The sequence below is a fragment of the Pteropus vampyrus genome, unplaced genomic scaffold (assembly GCF_000151845.1).
Source record: "Pteropus vampyrus isolate Shadow unplaced genomic scaffold, Pvam_2.0 Scaffold474, whole genome shotgun sequence".
Lineage (NCBI taxonomy): Eukaryota > Metazoa > Chordata > Mammalia > Chiroptera > Pteropodidae > Pteropus > Pteropus vampyrus.
Window position 1 is genome coordinate 209,054 of NW_011889255.1, and position 18,350 is coordinate 227,403.

The following is an 18,350-nucleotide window of genomic DNA, read 5'->3' on the forward strand; positions in this document are numbered from 1 at the left end:
AGAAGGGCAGCCACCTACAAGGAAAAAATAAACCCAGATGATTACCAAAACAATGCAGTGTTCAGGAATTTAATTGACACGAGAAAAGATTCCCCCAGGTGAGCGTGGCTGCTTCCTATTTAAGAGCAGCCAACTTTTGATGCCAGCAAGAATGTCATAGAATTATAGTGGCTCCTCAACATGACAGAAGAACTTAACAAGTTTACAGGTTAATAAACACCTCCACTCACACAGATATCTTCATGCAAATCTATGAAGTAAGCTGTAATTGTTTTGTTAACCTATTTTATTTAAAGAAAGTTCTTAATTGCAGGGTCAAGATACAAAAAATAAAACAGGAAAACAGGCAATTCTAAAATCTTTGAAAATGAGTTAACTACTTATGGTAACTCACAAAGATCCTTACTTTCTTAATGATAAAGCAATAAAAATTAAACGTGGGTCAAATGATAATAGTAAAGACATTAATAATCACCATTATTCATTTAAGGTAATTCTGAGAACCAGTACTAGTGAAAATAGGGAAATGTAAGAGACTACTTGTCTGCAGCTTTATTTACCAAAGTATTAATGAAAAAATATCAAATGTTGGTGTTAACAGGTAGAGACGTGTGTAGCAGAGTGATGAGATAAAAAAACATAATCTTTGTTGTATATTTGTTTTGGAAAGTTAGAGAACAAATATTAATAAAGTATAGTGGAAATTGTCAAACAGTATACACTGCCTGATATTGAATGGCATTACTATGAAGTGAATCAAGATAGTGTACGTGTGTGTGTGTGTGTGTGTGTGTGTGCGCGTTTGTGTGTGTGTGTAAGTTTAATTCATAGGCTCCAGCTATTTTCATACCAGGTTAAATAATAATTGGATTTAATCAAAGTTACATGTTATTAGGAAAAATGACAAAGAGAAAATAGAAAAAAGAATTTGTATTTGGTTCAAAGGAACCATATGACATTAGAATCTTACTTAGGAATGGAGGGATATGTAAAAAAATATTAGGGTAAAAGAGTCATATTTATTGGCAGAGTTAAAGTTAATTGATGCTTATCATACACTGTATGGGGATGTTAATAGGGAAAATTATTGAACAGTATGCTGGGATTAATGGTTTCCATATTTAACATAAATGAAAGTTTACGTTACAAAGATTTTGTCTAAGAAAATTGGTCTTAGAAAATTGATTCTCATTAGACTATAAATGTAGGGACTTAAAACACATTTTAATAAAAATTAAACAAAACCTTTAAGGGAAACAGTTTAAATTGAAAGAAGGTGTAATAAATTAATCAATTCAGTAAAAAAATGAACAAACAAACAAACAAACAAACAAACTGATGAATCCAGACAAATGCAGTAGCAAAACCCTGTAATTTCACTCTTTATGGCAGTGAAATAATTAGAAATTACTTCTGCAAAATAAGATCTAAGTAAGAATACACATTTCTCATTTTCTCTGGTATCATTACCTCAATGTATAAAAAACATATGTCAGCTTTTATTGATTGTACTGATTTCAAATGTATATCACTTCCTTTATGAGGTTTCAAAATTCATTTTCTAGAAACAGAGTACAGTGATAGTGAATATGAATTTAGAAATTATAGAAATACATTGATGCACCTAATGCAGTTATCAGAAGAGGAAAATGTGGTTCAAGAATATAAATGAATAACCAATTTGAAATTACCATATTTGCAGATGAAGAACAAACTAAAAACAGAAAAATCAAATATGACTTCAATAACGGAGTTTGTTCTTTTGGGGTTTTCTGATATTCCCAATAGCCAATGGATTCTTTTTGGGATATTTTTGGTCATCTATCTGACTATCCTGATGTGCAATAGCATCATAATTATGATAACAAGAATTGACCCTGTCCTCCAGACACCCATGTATTTTTTTCTTAACAATTTTTCTTTTTTAGAAATCTGTTATGTAACAGTCACTATCCCAAGAATGCTCATGGATCTTTTGACCCAGAAAGGAAACATTTCTTTGGTTGCTTGTGCCGCGCAAATGTGCTTTGTTCTTATGTTTGGAGGCTCAGAGTGTCTCCTCTTGACAGCGATGGCCTATGACCGCTACGTGGCTATTTGTAACCCTCTGCACTACCCGCTGGTCATGAACTACAAAGTCTGTGTCCAGCTGGCCATTGCCTCCTGGGTCAGTGGAGTTCCAGTTGTAATTGGGCAAACATGTCAGATTTTTTCTCTACCCTTTTGTGGGTCTAACAGGATTAATCATTTCTTCTGTGACCTCCCCCCAATTCTCAAGCTTGCTTGTGGGAACACATTTCTGAATGAGATCGCAGTCTATCTAGTTGCAGTGGTATTTATCATGGTTCCATTTCTATTGATCATTGTCTCCTATGGAAAAATTATTGCCAACATTCTCAAAATATCATCAGCCAGCGGAAGAGCGAAAGCCTTCTCCACCTGTTCTTCTCACCTGATAGTTGTGGTCTTATTCTATGGAACAGCTACTATCACGTATTTGCAACCAAAACCAAATCAATCTGAAGGGACTGGGAAAGTGATCTCTCTTTTCTACACCGTTTTCATCCCAACACTGAATCCCATTATATACACTCTGAGGAACAAAGACATCATGATGGCACTGAGAAAACTAGTAAGTAAGTTATTACAATGACGCAAAGACTTGAAATTACAGAAAAGGACATTCTTATGAGTTTGTAAATGTAGCTACAACAGAGAAACATCTAATTTTATGTCTATGTTTCTAAATAATGATGATGAATATCATCACAGTAACCTCACAATATTTAAAGGGCCTTAGTTTCATAGGATTAAGTAAGGGGCTTCTTTGTAATCAAAACACAAATTATCACCATTGTAACAATCTAATTTGAACATTCCTATTTCCTCTCACTGTGAACTAGTGAGGTAAAAGATTGCCTCGGGAATACGATGATGGTTAATAAGGTGTATTATATAACCAGAGATGACTCTTCATTTTCTGTAATATATTTTCTTTAATCTTCCCATTCCTTCAGATTTCTTTAAAAACTTTCCTCTGTACTCTGATTTGACTTTGCCATGCAAAAATCCAGCAGCAGCTGAGATGGTGGAAGCAGGGTAATCTTAGTATTTATTTTACATTTTTCTTATTTTTATTTTGTTGATGTCCATGGCATTTTAAGACCACAAATCTCCTCCTCTATTATCCCAACACTCACTGTCCTCTGATAACCTCATTCCATCCCATGGTAGCTTTCACTTTGAGAATATCAATTTAGTTTTAGAAGTTTCCTGGATTTTCACTTTAACTCTCCATATCGATGTGTATTGGGTTGATGTTGGCCTCTAAATATATGTAAATCTAAAACCTGGAGATGTAGTCTTATTCAAGGTGAGCCGGGGGGAGAGGGGGTGGGAGGGTGGGGTGGGGGAGTCTTTTGCATTTGTATTAAATAAATGAAGTCATCCATCATTAAAGTGGTTACTAAATACTATGGCCAGTGTTTCTATAAAGCAGAAAACACAGAATTTATAAAACAGTTATAGAGACACAGAGAAGAACATGTAAAGATACAGGCAGAGATTGAAGTGATGCAGCCAAGAATCAAGAATGGTCAAGATCCACCAAAACCTGGAAGAAGGAAAGAATGATCCTCTGTTGGGGGGAGTGAGACCTGGCCAGCACTGTTTTTCTGGACTCTGGATTTGAGAAATGAGGGAGAATAAATTTTTATTGTTTTAGCCACTTAATTTATAGTAATTTATTACAGTAGATCAAAGAAAGTAATACACCATATAAATAGTCTTTTCCTTAAAGTCCTTTTATTTGAATCACAAAAATAAATTCTGTATTCTTTTTTGTGCAGTAATTTGGCATTTTTTTCTTTTGACTATAAAATCAAAATACTTATCCTTTTAGTAAAAAACTAAATGTCACCGTAATGTCATGTGGTATAAATACATTTAGCCAAAAATGAATATTACATATGTTTGTTAAAAGCTTTTTTTAAGTTATTTTTTCGAGAGCAAAAGAAAAGTGGAAGCAAAAAGGCACTCTGAGTGATATTATTAAGACACTGGAGAACATCTATACCGTACAATCCTTCAGGGCCTCTCAAGATAGTGTTTTAAATTTCATTCTCTGAAGGCATTACAAGCGTCTTGATATATGACAAAGAATGTATATGTATGTATAAATTACAACTCCATTTTTATAAAACAAAAAATAGCAGTCCATAATTTCACATAAAATTTTGCATGTGCATGTCGGTATTGGGTGCTCATTCATAGCACAATATTTGGGAGGGTGTGGATTAGACAAAAATACTGACTTCCTCACAGTGGTAGGATTTCAAATAATTTCTAATTTATTTCTCGTATTTTTATTTATTGTTTGGTCTTATTACAAAATGAATGCAATATGTAGAACAAAAAATACTTTATAACATTATATTAGTCTCAGATGTACAACATGAATTGATGTTTCTACATATTGTGAAATGATCAACATGATAAGGTTACTTAACATCCATCACCATACATATTTACAAAAATTTCTTTTCTTATGAGGTAGACTTTGAAGATCTACTCTCTTAAATTTCATATATGCTATTCAGTATTATTAACTAGAGTCACCATGGTGTACATTGCATCCCTGTGACTTATGTAGTGAGTGTATAACTGTCGGCTTATAAATTTTCCCCACCTTCACTCATTTTGCCCATCACCTACCCTCTGCCTCTGGCAATCATCAGTCTCTGTAGTGGAAGAAAATATTGATTTCCTCACAGTGGCAGCATTTCAAATAATATCCGATTTATATATTACATTTTATATATAATTTTCACTTATTATAAAGAGAATGTGATATGTAAATCACAAGGCATAACCTTTTATTCAGAAAATGTAATACTACGTAGCAAAGAAAATTCTTACATTTCATCTTTGCTTATTGTTATTAAATATCTTAAAAAATAGATAGCATCTAGCAGAGAAAATTTCAAAATCAGCCAAATCATTTTTAATTGCTGATAGAAACACCAATTTTTATGAACAAAAAAAAATCAGAATATATAATAGTTAGAGTCAGTGCTTTAAATGTAACTAAAATTAGAGATGTAACAAAAGATACAGAGATGGACAAATTTAAAACTGTAAACATAGACATAGTAAAAATTAATGACTGCCAGAGAGCACTGAATTATAAATGAAAGAATCCTCAAATCAAGGAAGCAAAAAGAAAATGTGGTACATATATACAAAGAAATATTATTCAGCCAAAAAAAGGTGAAATTCTGACATTTTTGACGATACAAATAGATCTCTAGAATATCAAGGAAAGCAATATTTGTCAGATGGAAAAAGGTGAGAACCATATGATTTCACTCATTCATGGGATATAAAACTGAAAACAACAAATAAATGTGACAAAGCAAAAAAACCTCATAGACACAGACAGCAGTTTAATAGTTACCAGAGGAAAAGAGTGGAAGGTAGGTAGAAAAGGGTAAAGGGGGTCAAATATATGGTGACAGGACATTTGACTTGTGGTGATGAACACACAGTGCAATCAATAGACAGAAGATGTATTATAGAATTGCATGCTTGAAATCTACATAATTTTTATCCAATATCACCCTAAGAAATTTAATTAAAATGAATTAAAATCATGCAATACTTATTTTATATACTTTACCAAAAAATTTATAGCCATAAATATAAAGTCAGCCTTCTAATGTCATTTTCCCATCCTCACTTTCTGTTAGAGAAACCTTGAGACTTGGTATACTATATCCCCTGTCCAGACACATTTTTTTCTTATGTAAATGTCTGTAACTAAAAAATATAAATCATGGGAGGAAGAGACAACCTTAACAAATAAACAATCTAGAAGATGCATGAACTCTAGATAATTTCCAGATTGCAGTCTTTGAGGTTAAGAAATGGTGTTTAACAATTGCAAATTTAGTATCCTCAGACTTCATATGTAGCTATAGACCAACTCGAAGACTGTGAATGTCTTAGTACAGCCTTTTCCGAAGGGGAATTGTTTCTGCTCTCCAAATGAGGAGAAGGTGGAGAGAAAGATGGAGAGGAGTAGCCAGGAGAATAGTCCTCTTCAGACTGTATCCCTCGGAGACTATCTTCAAAGCAGTGCTAATTTAACCAGACATGGCCTTGGTTCATTTCTCAATTACCACTTGATAAATAGCTTGAGTTAAAGATGCAACACATTGTGGATAAAAGATGCTGTTTCAACAAATATGGGGCTATTTTTTACCAAAGGTACACTGATTTTAAAGTGAAATATGAGCTGCAGGAAAAATAGAAATGGCAGTACTGGATACTTGAATAAGTTAAATTAGAGGTTTCTATTATATAGATCATAGTCTGTGTAAAAGAAGCAACACTCAGTGGTTTCTCCACAAAATAAACAGGTAAGCAGTAATGATTTTATGACACTTATTTTAAAATAGTGTGCTATTTTTCAACTTAATAATTGTCATCAAAGAAAATTCTTTCTTCCAATCAGATTAATTAAAGAGATAAATCTTCTGAACTTAAAATATACAGACTTTATCCATAAGCAATGAGTCTTTCATTTTTATAACAGTGAAAGAAATATAAAATGGACAGAAAAACACTTTGATGTTGTGGTTTTATATTTCTTAACTTTATTGATACTGTTCAGAATATTAAATTAAAAATAATATTTTCTATTGAATGTTGTATGAAGCCCATTGAATTCTGATGAAGAATATGGACGCTGGCTTTGCACTGCCAAGGTTGAAGTCAGTGAGGTTATACAACCTTCTTAAGGTTGGGCAAGTTATTTAACTTCTCTCTTCTTCCAGCTCTATGCAAAATGTGAATATTAATAGTGCATACTTCATTCAGAATGTAATAAAAGCAACAATGCAGGTAAAGTCATTAACAAGGTGGTTAATATATAATAAATGTTAAAAAATTGTTAAAAATAAAAAATAGTTTTAATTAATCAGGCCTCTTTACTCCCTACATTATGTTTGTTTAAGAAAAACAGAAAAGATAGTAAAGGAACCAAAATTCCCATGTTACAAGAGAAAAATACCATTAACAGTTAATGGAGCGTGTAAATCAATTTCAGGAAGAAAAATTAAATTTGCTTATCTCTGAGGAAGCTTTTGTATATAAAATAGAATTTTTGTTAATTTTTTCTATTTAATTTTGCTTATATCTTTATAACAAAGCCTATTTTTCCTGTGTCCTCAAAGTACAGGAGACTGGAATATATAAGAGAAAAAAACTAAAAATAAAAGCCCAGTAAGTTAGAGTGTTTTTTCTCCAGGTATTGCTGCAGATTTTTATCTACACAGCACAGAATAGTTTACTAATTTTAAGCTCAGTATTCTTGACAAAACACTTCCATGGACATTGTCTTCTCTCCTAGACAGAAAAGGCTACTTCTAGGGCAAGATAAAAGATGAGCAAAGCTCAAAAAAGAAAAGAAAAGATTTGTTAAAACACTAATGATGAAAACAATAAGCATGATAATAAGTATGATAATGATCCTAATAACAATGCCTAATAGAACTGCAACTGCCTATTATACATCAAGCATTTAACTTACTTCTCAAAACAATTCTCTGAGGTACATATTATTATTAAAATGCATTATTTTCAAACAAGGAAAATTAAGCTCTGATGATTTAAATAAGGAAATATTACCAGACTAGAACCAATTTCCATGAAAAGTCACTCAATGTCATGTTCTTGGGTCAGTGAGAAGTGAAATTAAGTTAAATTTTCCTGATGGAAATACTTATAAACCACTCATCTGTTTAAGCACTCAAGTAGCTATTTGTGTATAAAACTGAAATAAAATATGAGGGCATTTACTTTATCCTGAGAAACATTTTATTTTGTTTACTTAAACATAAAAATAACAAAATAATTCAGTAATCTGACTCTAAGATCAGACAAAATCTCAGAGTAGATGTTGCTTCCTTAAGAGATTCTCTACTGCTCCCGTAACACCTGTGATTCTCTCTATGTCCATAACGCACACTCTAGGGTTATACCTGACTTATCTGTCTGAATTCACCATTAGCCTGTAAAGACAGAAACTGAGCTCATAGCGCTTACCATCAACATCTTAGCATTTACCATATTTTCTATGTAACACATACATAGTATTTATCCATAATAAACCGCAATCTATACTACGAAATATATATCGATTGATTTCCTGATCCATTCATCAAATAGATCTGAAACACTGAAAATTCAGTTATCTTTTTGTTGCAGTTGTTTTTCACCAGGGATAACTTCTGAAGTGACAGGAAATCATGAGAGTTTTAAGACATAAAACAAGAAAATAACAAACTAAATGTGAAAAGAGGAGAAGAAAGAGATTGAAAGGCCAGAAAAACCAAAATAGAGATGGAAGGAGAAGATTCGGGAAGTGCCCTCAGTCTCAGGTTATACAACATATTATTTGAATCCAAAATGTCCCAGGTCCTTGATCCCTCTACTTGACATTTTTGAACCACAGAAGAGGTGAGCTAAAAGGTAAATTTTATCTTTAAGATATGCTGTAAAAAATCAACTTCAATGTCAGAATAGAGGATTCACTGAACAACGAAGGAAGGAGTATAGGAGAAAGAAATACAAAGTAGAAATTGTAAATTATTTCACTCCTTTGTGATTTGTGAGAGAGAAGAGGAACTGGGGTCTTGACAGGAGAAAGGGAAGTTTCATTCTGTAGGAAGAAGAGATTAATTTGGAATTAGGAATGGAGGAGAAACTTCAAAACTCAGGACAGTGTAGATTTTGAAGTATGCCAATCTGTGACAAAGTTCACTATTTAGTGTTAACAAAGGCTGGCTAGAAATCGCAAAAGTGAAGTGTAGGACCCAGTACAGTGAGTGAGAGACTGAACTTTATTTGACCTAAAATGCTTAATTATTTAAGGAGTTGATTAGGCTAAATCTACACTGCTTTTAGCACCCTGTTTTTAATGGTAATTCAAATATAGATATTTTAAATGTGTATTATGCATGATATATTATATTCATAATATGTTATATATTAATTAGATATTCTAATATATACATATTTATATGTAGACAAAAGTATACAAAGGTTGATTTTATATTTCTTCAGGTTTCAGATGTGAACTTTATGATCAAATTCTCTTACACATTTTTTTTTCCCATAAATGCCTAAACTTACCTAATTTCTCCTAAAGTATGCCAAAAATTCAGTGTATAAGGAGAACTGTCAAGATTGTTGGGCACCATGAGGGATGAGGACATAGTAAAATGGAATCTTATATATTTTTTCATATTCTAAAATTCAAGTGGACATATGACTTGTGATGATATGTGGTTACTAATATAAATTTCTATACTATATTAAATGAAAAGTGTTTTATGATGGAGCAAGGCTATAGTCTTTATTTTCTGATTTTTGTCTAAGTCTTTCCCAGCAAGTAAGTTGGCCAGAGTTGGCCTGACCTGGGGTTGCAGTGGAGTCTGTCTGATGATTTTGCCCTTCACTTACCTGAGATGAAGTTCACAGGGAAACATAAAACTTAACATGTAAACATCACATAAATGGATTGTAAAAAAATACAAAGAGAAAGCAAATAGAGACCAGAATGATCAGGAAGGAGGTACATTTCTAATTAGAGAATGTCACAAGTTCCTTAGAGCAGTTCTAATCCTGAGACCAGGCCACCCAGCATGCTTCCCTCTTATTTTATTGCTCTCGGTTTGACTATGTTATTCATTTATCTATATCGTTAATGTTAACAGGAAGAAGACAGTTAAAGATTTTCTTTTGTTTCTACATATTGCAATTTTAGGCTTCTGAATTTGAAATATATTCCAAAATGAAAAACCAACGGAAACACTGGATATCTATCCTGGATCACTGAATTTGAAACCGTGTATTTAATGTGTCCCTCTCTGCAACTGGGCTCAGTGCACTGAAGTGACCTTCAAGCCTCGGAATCATTTTGTTCCTATATGGAATGCACAGGACAAAAAGCCCACCAGGGAAACTACACTGCATCGATAGGTTTCATCCTGCTTGGTTTTTCTGATGTTCCCGACCTCCAAGGATTTCTTTTTGGGATGTTTCTGATAGTCTATGTGATTATTCTGATGGGAAATAGCTTCATAATTATAATAACTAAGGTGGATCTTTCCCTTCAGACTCCCATGTATTTTTTCCTTAGGAACTTTTCTTCCTCGGAAATATGTTATGTGTCAGTCACTGTTCCAAGATTGTTAATAGATCTTTGCAGACAAAACAGAAAAATTTCCTTTCTGGCCTGTGCAACTCAAATGTATTTCTTTCTGGTCTTGGGAGCCACAGACTGCTTTATTTTAACTGTTATGGCTTATGACAGGTATGTGGCCATTTGCAACCCATTGCTCTACCCTCTCATCATGAACAACAGGCTGTGTGTTCAATTGGTAGCTGGCTGTTGGATGACTGGAATTTCAGTACATGTAGGCTTTACCTATCAGATCTTCTCTCTACCTTTCTGTAGATCTCACCAGTTAAATCACTTTTTCTGTGATGTACCTCCAGTACTTGAGCTTGTCTGTGGGGACACCTTTATGACAGAGATGTTGATTGATGTGGTTACTGTTGTAGTTGTTGCAATTCTTTTTATGTTAATTCTTGGATCTTATGTGAAAATAATCTTGACCATCCTGAAGCTGCCATCAGCAATTGGGCGAGCCAAGGCGTTCTCCACTTGTTCTTCCCATCTCATGGTTGTGGCTTTATTCTTTGTATCTGGTGTCATTGCATATTTGAGACCAAAGTCTGGTCATTCCACAGTAATGGACAAATTTCTTTCTCTGTTTTACACCACTGTGACACCAGTGTTTAACCCCATAATATATTGTCTGAGAAACAAAGAAGTTATGGCTGCATTGAGAAAAATCCTACTGAAATGGATTGTTTGGGACTCTAAAATATAACTCACTAAAATTTGTTTCTTGTTTATCACAGTTTCCCTAAATTAATTTTGGTCTTTCTCCACTATAGGTAAGAATCATTTACTCTTCATAGGAAGTCTCATATTTTTATCTCACATAAAATTAATTCTGCTCTTATTTTTAATTAACTAATTCAAAACTCAATAAATAAATTTATGAATAATCAATTCCAAACTCAATAAATTAATTCCAGACTCAATCCAATGTATTGAAATACTTGAAATAACATATTGGCATCATTAAAGGTTGATGACATCAAGATCATAATATTATCCAATTTTAACAATTGTATTTTCATATATTTATCTCAGAAAAGAGATTATCGAACCTATCATAGATAAGATGTTCCTAAATTCTGTGTGAAGGTACTGATAAAAATATTGGGGAGGGGGATTATTGTTTAATGTTTTTTAAGCAAAGTCACCTCTAGAGCTGCTTTCTCCCCACAAGATCAGACAGTCTATCAGAATGGAATACTGAAACTGTGAAATATTGTGCTGTAGTGGGAAAGATAGTGTGTATTGCTGTAAATAGTGTTAGTATCTAAATTCTATGTTCCGTCAACATATGAACATCTTATTTCTTCTTAAAATATATAACCTTAAACTTCTCTATTCAACATTACATATTGGAAATCTAGTTTGAGGAGAAGAAAGAAATAAGAATAGAGATAAAGGGACATGAAATCCTGTGTGGTTTAGGGGATTCCCCTAGTCATGTTAACACAATGAAAGATGGACTTCTTAAGCTCAGCCTGATTTCTTGGGTGTCGAGAGCAGGTATGGCATGTATGGGCCCAAAATAAAAATGAACACAGAGCTGCATATCAATAAGTAGTTTTTATAAACATAAAATATTAACTTATTTGCAGTTTGAGCTCTGCTGACTCCACAGAATGATGGGAAAGACCAGTCATTATTTGCTGCATTTGAATTAAGAAAGAATTCTCACAGTGGAACGTGTGAGGGCAGGGCAGGATGTTTTGGTTATTTTCCTTTAGAACACCTCTCCTGAAGGCAATATTTGAAACTGGTTTCTAAAGTACATAAGATGTCACATAATTAACTTAAGTAGACTATTTATTTTTAAAATGTATAAGCTATTTTTAAAGCAAGCATGATAAGGTCAATAGATAAAATAAAAAGGAATTGTAAAAAATCTAATCCAAAATAGTGTAGAAAAGAGAAAAGAGAATTGACATAAGAGGAGACAAAGAAAAGCAAAAATTTTTCAAAAATGGCATGGCTAGTTGCCAATACACATGCATGCATTGAAAGTTAATTTTATTAACATTACAATTAAAAAGCAAAAACTAGATTACAAAGCCAGACTACAATATGTACTCTCTACATGAAACAAATTTTAAAGCTAAAATATATAGATAATGTAAAAATTGACGGATAGAGAAACTTTACCATGCCAACAGTAAGCATAAAAAACTTGAGTAGCTACTGTATCACTAAAGATAGACAGGTGTATTTCATTTACATGACAGTGTTAATTTATTTGGAAAACGTAAACATCATCTATTTCCATGTACCTAAAATAAGAATCTCAAAATATGGGAACTAACACTTAAAACAATTACTTGACAGTTTCACAATCATAGTAAGAAATCTTCTCATCGATGTTTCATTCACCTGTAGAACTTCAAAAATAAAACAGTAAGGAAATAGGTAATCTGGACAATATTACTCACAATAATGCATGACATGCACCCTTTCAAGAGCTACTGGTGGGTTTACAAACAGCCAATATGGTGACTCATAGAACAGGGTTTGTAAGTTTTAAAGTTTTATAATTACATAAAATATCTTTTCTGAATACGATAGAATCATGAAAAGCAATGAAAAAGAAGATATTTAAGAAGAGCTCAAATATTTATAAATTGACCAATTTCTATACACACATGTTGAGAAAATCCAAATGAGGTAAGAAAAAATAAATTACAATTGCAAGGGACAAAAAAGTACCCCTCTTGGTAAGCATTATGTCTATTTGACTAGATTATTTTAAGGTATCCACAAAACAACCACTGAAATAATTACATGGGTTCAGCAAGGATATGTCATTAAATGTTAACTGATGTTAACTGTTGATATATTCATGGAGATCAACTGCGATGGGAAATGTAAAAAGCAATTTAATATACTTAGTAAAATATGAAATATTTAGAAAAATTGGACAAAATGAGAATTATGCTATGAAACTATTAAATCCTGAGAGATTTTGAGATAAGTGGAAAATAACCTTTTTCATGGACTGAAATACTCAATATTGTCAAATTGTCCATTCTATACAAAAATCTGTATACATTTAATAGAGTATCTATGAAAAAATCTGGCAGACATTTTCTAGAAATTGATAGACCTCTTCTAAATTTTGTAAAAAATGCAAAGAACACATTGGAGCCAAAACATTTTTATAAAAGACCAAAAAATTTAGAGGAAGTGCCATACTTGACTTCAAAACTTACTATAAATTTTCTACACTAAAATCGGTGGGGAATTGAAAAATAAATAAATTGATAGTAAAATGGAACAGAATACAGAGTCTAGAAAAAGATGCATACATATATCTTAAGCTAAGTTTGACAAAGATGCTGGGACAATTCATGGGGAATGGAAAGCCTTTCCACAAATAGTACAAGAGCAATTAAATATCTATATGGGCAAAAAATAAATATCGAAACTTACTTCATACCATATTTAAAAATCAATTCAAAATTACTCACAGATTTTAATGTAAAAACTAACCTAAAAATGTCCTAGTAGAAATAAGAGAAAATCCTTGTGATGAATGATAAAGATTTCTTAAAAAGATACAAAAATGTAATTCATTAAAACATATTTTATTATACCAAAATTAACATCCTTTTTCTTTCAAAGGATGGCATTAAAAGATTAAAAAGAAAATCAGATTATTAGGTTTTGAGAAACATGGCAGAGTGAGAGATGTCTCCAGATCTCTTATTGTCGTTTCGTCCCTTGAAACAACAATAAGCTGAACATCTAAAATTCAACAAAATACTCCCAAACTGCACAGCAGCACATCTGACCCTGGGATCTGTGCATAAGAGCTACTACAGGTCAGAACTCCGTGTGTTGGGCAGTGGACTGGGAGTAATAAAGAAGTTGCCTCCTGCAGCTGCCTGAGCCTCCTGTAGGAAGAGGGAAGGGGAGAAGTTGCTGTAATTTCCTTGAACAGCCCTGCCTGGGTGTGCTGTGAGCTCCACATAGCTGGTGGTAGGGCTCAGTCATCGGGGCAGAAGGCAAGGAAACGGGGACGACAGAAAAACAACACAATTTTTATCAGCCACAGTTGCAACACGGAGGTTGAGCCGCAGCCCCCAACCTCAACCCTGAGGGCCTCTTCCCCGATATCTTCTGACACTGAACACCGTATCTGAGCAAACATTACCGAAACTATCACTAACACTGTCAGGGACTGAGACTGAGAGTAGTGAGTGCGATTAAACATCAATAAGAAAAAAAAAAATAAAAGCATTATAAAGACTGTATGTAAAGCAGGGATCCAAAATACTTAGATGCCACCTACTGGAAACCAAAAGAAAAGCTCCTGCTTTGCAACAGGCTAAAGAGAGAACTTTATATCATAAATCTATCTGGAAAAAAAAAAAAGCAGAACTCACTCCCATTAATACCCAGGCAAAGAAATGGGCCATTAAACATCAGATACAACCAAGGTGACAAGGCATATCAGAAAGAAAGAGAAAAATCTCCAGAAAATAAGCATATAGACATAGAAATATGCAACTTAAATGACAGAGAATTCAGGATGGTACTTCTGAAAAAACTCAGTGAGTTCTGAAACGAGTTATACCAACAATCACAGGAACAGAAAAAAATAACTGGATGAGAAGAATTAGTTCTTTATAAAGGAGATTAAAATCATTGAAAGACATAGAATAGATAAAAACCACACTAGAAGAGTTGAAAAATGAAACAGCAAGCATGGGAGGTAGAGTCGATCAAATAAAGGAAAGAATCAGAGATATCAAAGACAGAAGGCTAGAAATAATTCAAAAGGAAGAAGAGAGAATCCAAAGAATGAAAAATAATGAAAGAGAAATATGAGAAAAATCTGCTACCATCAGGAGAGAAAACATAAGAATAATGGACATTATCGAAGGTAAGGAAATGGAGTAGGGACTAGACAACACTTTCAGGCAAATAGTGGATGAGAATTTCCAAAATCAAAGGAAAGAGCTGGAGCTTGGAATTCAAGAAGTCAATAGAACACGCAATTATCTCAATCCAAAAAGGCCATCACTAAGACACATTGTATTAAAATTATCAAAAATCAACGACAAAGAGAATTCTTAGGGCAGCCAGGGAGAAAAAGCAGTAACTTATAAAGGAATATCCATTATATTATCCTCAGTCTTTTTAGCGCAAACCTTACAAGTCAAAAAAGAAAAGAATCAAATATTTAAACTATTAAGTGAAAGAAACTACCAGCCTAGAATAATTTAGCCAGCTAAACTCTCCTTTAGATATGAGGAGAAATTAACAGCATTCCAGAAATATAAAAATTGAGGTAATTCTCCAATACGAGGCCTGCACTACAGGAAATACTGAAAGGGTCAGCTCACATAAAACTAAATGAAAAAAAAAAAAAAAAAACATAATTAGGAGTAAAGTGACTATCAGGCAAATTGAAGCAGAAGAGTATAACCCTTAATAAGAATAGGGAATTATAAGCTTAAATAATAATAAGAAGAGAATTGCTACAACAAGATATTAATGAACGTTCATAATTAACATTTACAGAGCCACCATCCCAAAACAGCTGCTTATACATTCTTCTCTAGTGCATATGGAACATTCTCAAGAATCGATCACATACTGGGACACAAATTGCCACACCAAATATAATAGGCTTGAAATCATATTATCCCTATTTTCTGATCATAATAATTTGAAACTAGAGATCAACTGCAGAAAGATCAGGAAGAACCACAAATACATGGAGATTAAACAACATGCTACCAAAGAATAACTGGGTCACAGAAGAAATAAAAAGAGAGATCAAGAGATACACAGACCAAAACTTTTCAAACACAACAAAAGTGATCATAAGAGGAAAGTTCATATGAATATAGGCCTATCTACAAAAACAAGAATGTTGTTTATCTCCAAATAAACAACTTAACTCTTCATCTTAAGAAAAACTTGAAAAGGAAGAACAAATGAAGACTAAAGCCAGCAGAAGGAAAGAAATTATCAAAATTAGAGCAGAAATAGATGGAATTGAAAACGAAAAACAATAGAAAAAATGAATGCAACAAAGTGCTGGTTCTTTGAGAAGGTTAATAAAATGGACAAACCCCTGCCTAGATTCACTAAAAAAAAAAAAGTACACAAATAAACAAAATCAAGAATGAAAGAGAGGAAATTACAACTGTAATTGCAGAAATACAAAGGATTATACAAGAATACTAGGAAAAAGAATATCACACCAAATTTAATAACCTAGAAGAAATGGAACAATACTTAGAAAAATACAACCTTGTTAGAGTGAAAAAAGAAGAACTGGAAAATCTAAATAGATTGATCAGCAGTATGAAAATTGGAACAATCATCGAAAACCTACCAACAAGTAAAATACTAGGACCAGATGGCTCTACCAGTGAATTCTAATAATCATTCAAAGAAGATTTAATACATATTCTCCTCAAACTCTTCCAAACAATCGAAGAGGAGGCAATACTGCCCAACTTATATTGTGAGACAAATATTACTCTGATACCAAAACCTAGTAAAGATAATGCACAAAGGAAAACTACAGACCAATATCTCTCATGAACACAGATGCAAAAATCCTAAATAAGATACTAGCAAGCTAAATATAGCAACATATTAAAAGATTATATGCCACGATCAAGTGGGCTTCATCCTAAAAGCACAGAGATGGTTCCACATACGCAAATCGATTAATGTGATATGCCAAATAAACAAGTTAAAAAATAAGAATTATATGATCATATCAATAGATGCAGAAAAAGCCTTTGACCAGATACAGGATCCATTTATGATCCAAACACTTAACAAAATTGGTATAGAAGGAAAATACTTTAACCTAATAAAGACCATATATGACCAACCATCAGCCAGTTATACTTAATGGTGAAAAACTAAAAAACTTCCTTCTAAGATCAGGAACAAGGCAAGGCTGTCCACTATCTCCACTCTTATTCAATATAACATTGGAGGATCTATCAAGTGCTATCAAGCATGAGAAATATATAAAGGGCATCTAAATAGGAAAAGAAGAAGTCAAACTGTCACTATTTGCAGATGACATGATTCTCTATATAGGAAACCATAAAGTCTCCACAAGAACACTAATAAAAACAATAAGCAAATACAATAAAGTGTCTGGATACAAAATCAACGTTCAAAAATTCATAGCCTTCCAATATTCTACTCATGAAGTGTCAGAAAAAGAAGTGGAGAAAATAATTCCTTTTGAAATTACACCAAAAAGAATAAAATTTCTAGGAATAAATTTAATGAAACATGTGAAGGAACTATATGATGAATACTACAAGACCCTATTTAAAAAGATCAAAAAAGATACAGATTAATGGAAAGATATTTTGTGTTCTTGAATTGGAAAAATCAATGAAGTTAAAATGATCATATTACCTAATGCTTTATACAGATTTAATGCAATCCCCATCAAAATCTCATTGGCATTTTTTAAAGAAATAGAACAAAAAATCAGCAGATTTGTATGGAAGTAAAAAGACTCTGAATTGCCAAAGCCATCCTGAGAAAAAAAAGTGAGGCTGGAGGCATCACTCTGCCTAACTTCAATTTATACTACAAAGCAACAGTAATTAAAATGGCATGGTCGAAAGCCAGGCCCATGGACTAGTAGAACAGAATCGAGAGTCCAAAAGTAATCTAATTTTCATGTGGGCAAAAAATTCAAAACATATGGTGAAGAACGGAAATCCTCTTCAATAAATGATGCTGGGAAAACTGGAAAGCCACCCACAAAAGAATGAAATCAGACTGTTATCTATCACCACACATCAAATATCACTTAAAATGGATTAAGAACCTGAATATAAGACCTGAAATAATAAAATGCATAGAGGAAAACATAGAAACAAAACTCAAGAACCTTGGAATAAAAGAAGATTTTATGAATTTGACCTCAACAACAAGAAAACTAAAAGCTGAAATAAATGACTGGGACTACATCAAACTAAAAAGCTTCTGCTCAGCAAAAGAAACCGTCAACAAGGTAAAGAGACAATCATCCAAATGGGAAAATATATTTGCAAGCAACATCTTCAATAAAGGCCTAATATCCAAAATATACAAATAACTCATACAA

General features: G+C 32.8%; 2 protein-coding genes across 2 annotated transcripts; both read left to right on the forward strand.

The window, feature by feature from the left end:
• The first annotated feature begins 1,702 nt into the window (after nucleotides 1–1,702).
• Nucleotides 1,703–2,653, forward strand: LOC105307078 (olfactory receptor 10AG1-like). The gene has a single exon (XM_011382441.2). The coding sequence runs from the start codon at nucleotides 1,703–1,705 to the stop codon at nucleotides 2,651–2,653; it is 951 nt and encodes a 316-aa protein (XP_011380743.2).
• Nucleotides 2,654–9,992: 7,339 nt separating this feature from the next.
• Nucleotides 9,993–10,961, forward strand: LOC105307088 (olfactory receptor 10AG1-like). Its single transcript, XM_011382449.1, has one exon. The coding sequence runs from the start codon at nucleotides 9,993–9,995 to the stop codon at nucleotides 10,959–10,961; it is 969 nt and encodes a 322-aa protein (XP_011380751.1).
• The last annotated feature ends 7,389 nt before the right edge of the window (nucleotides 10,962–18,350 follow it).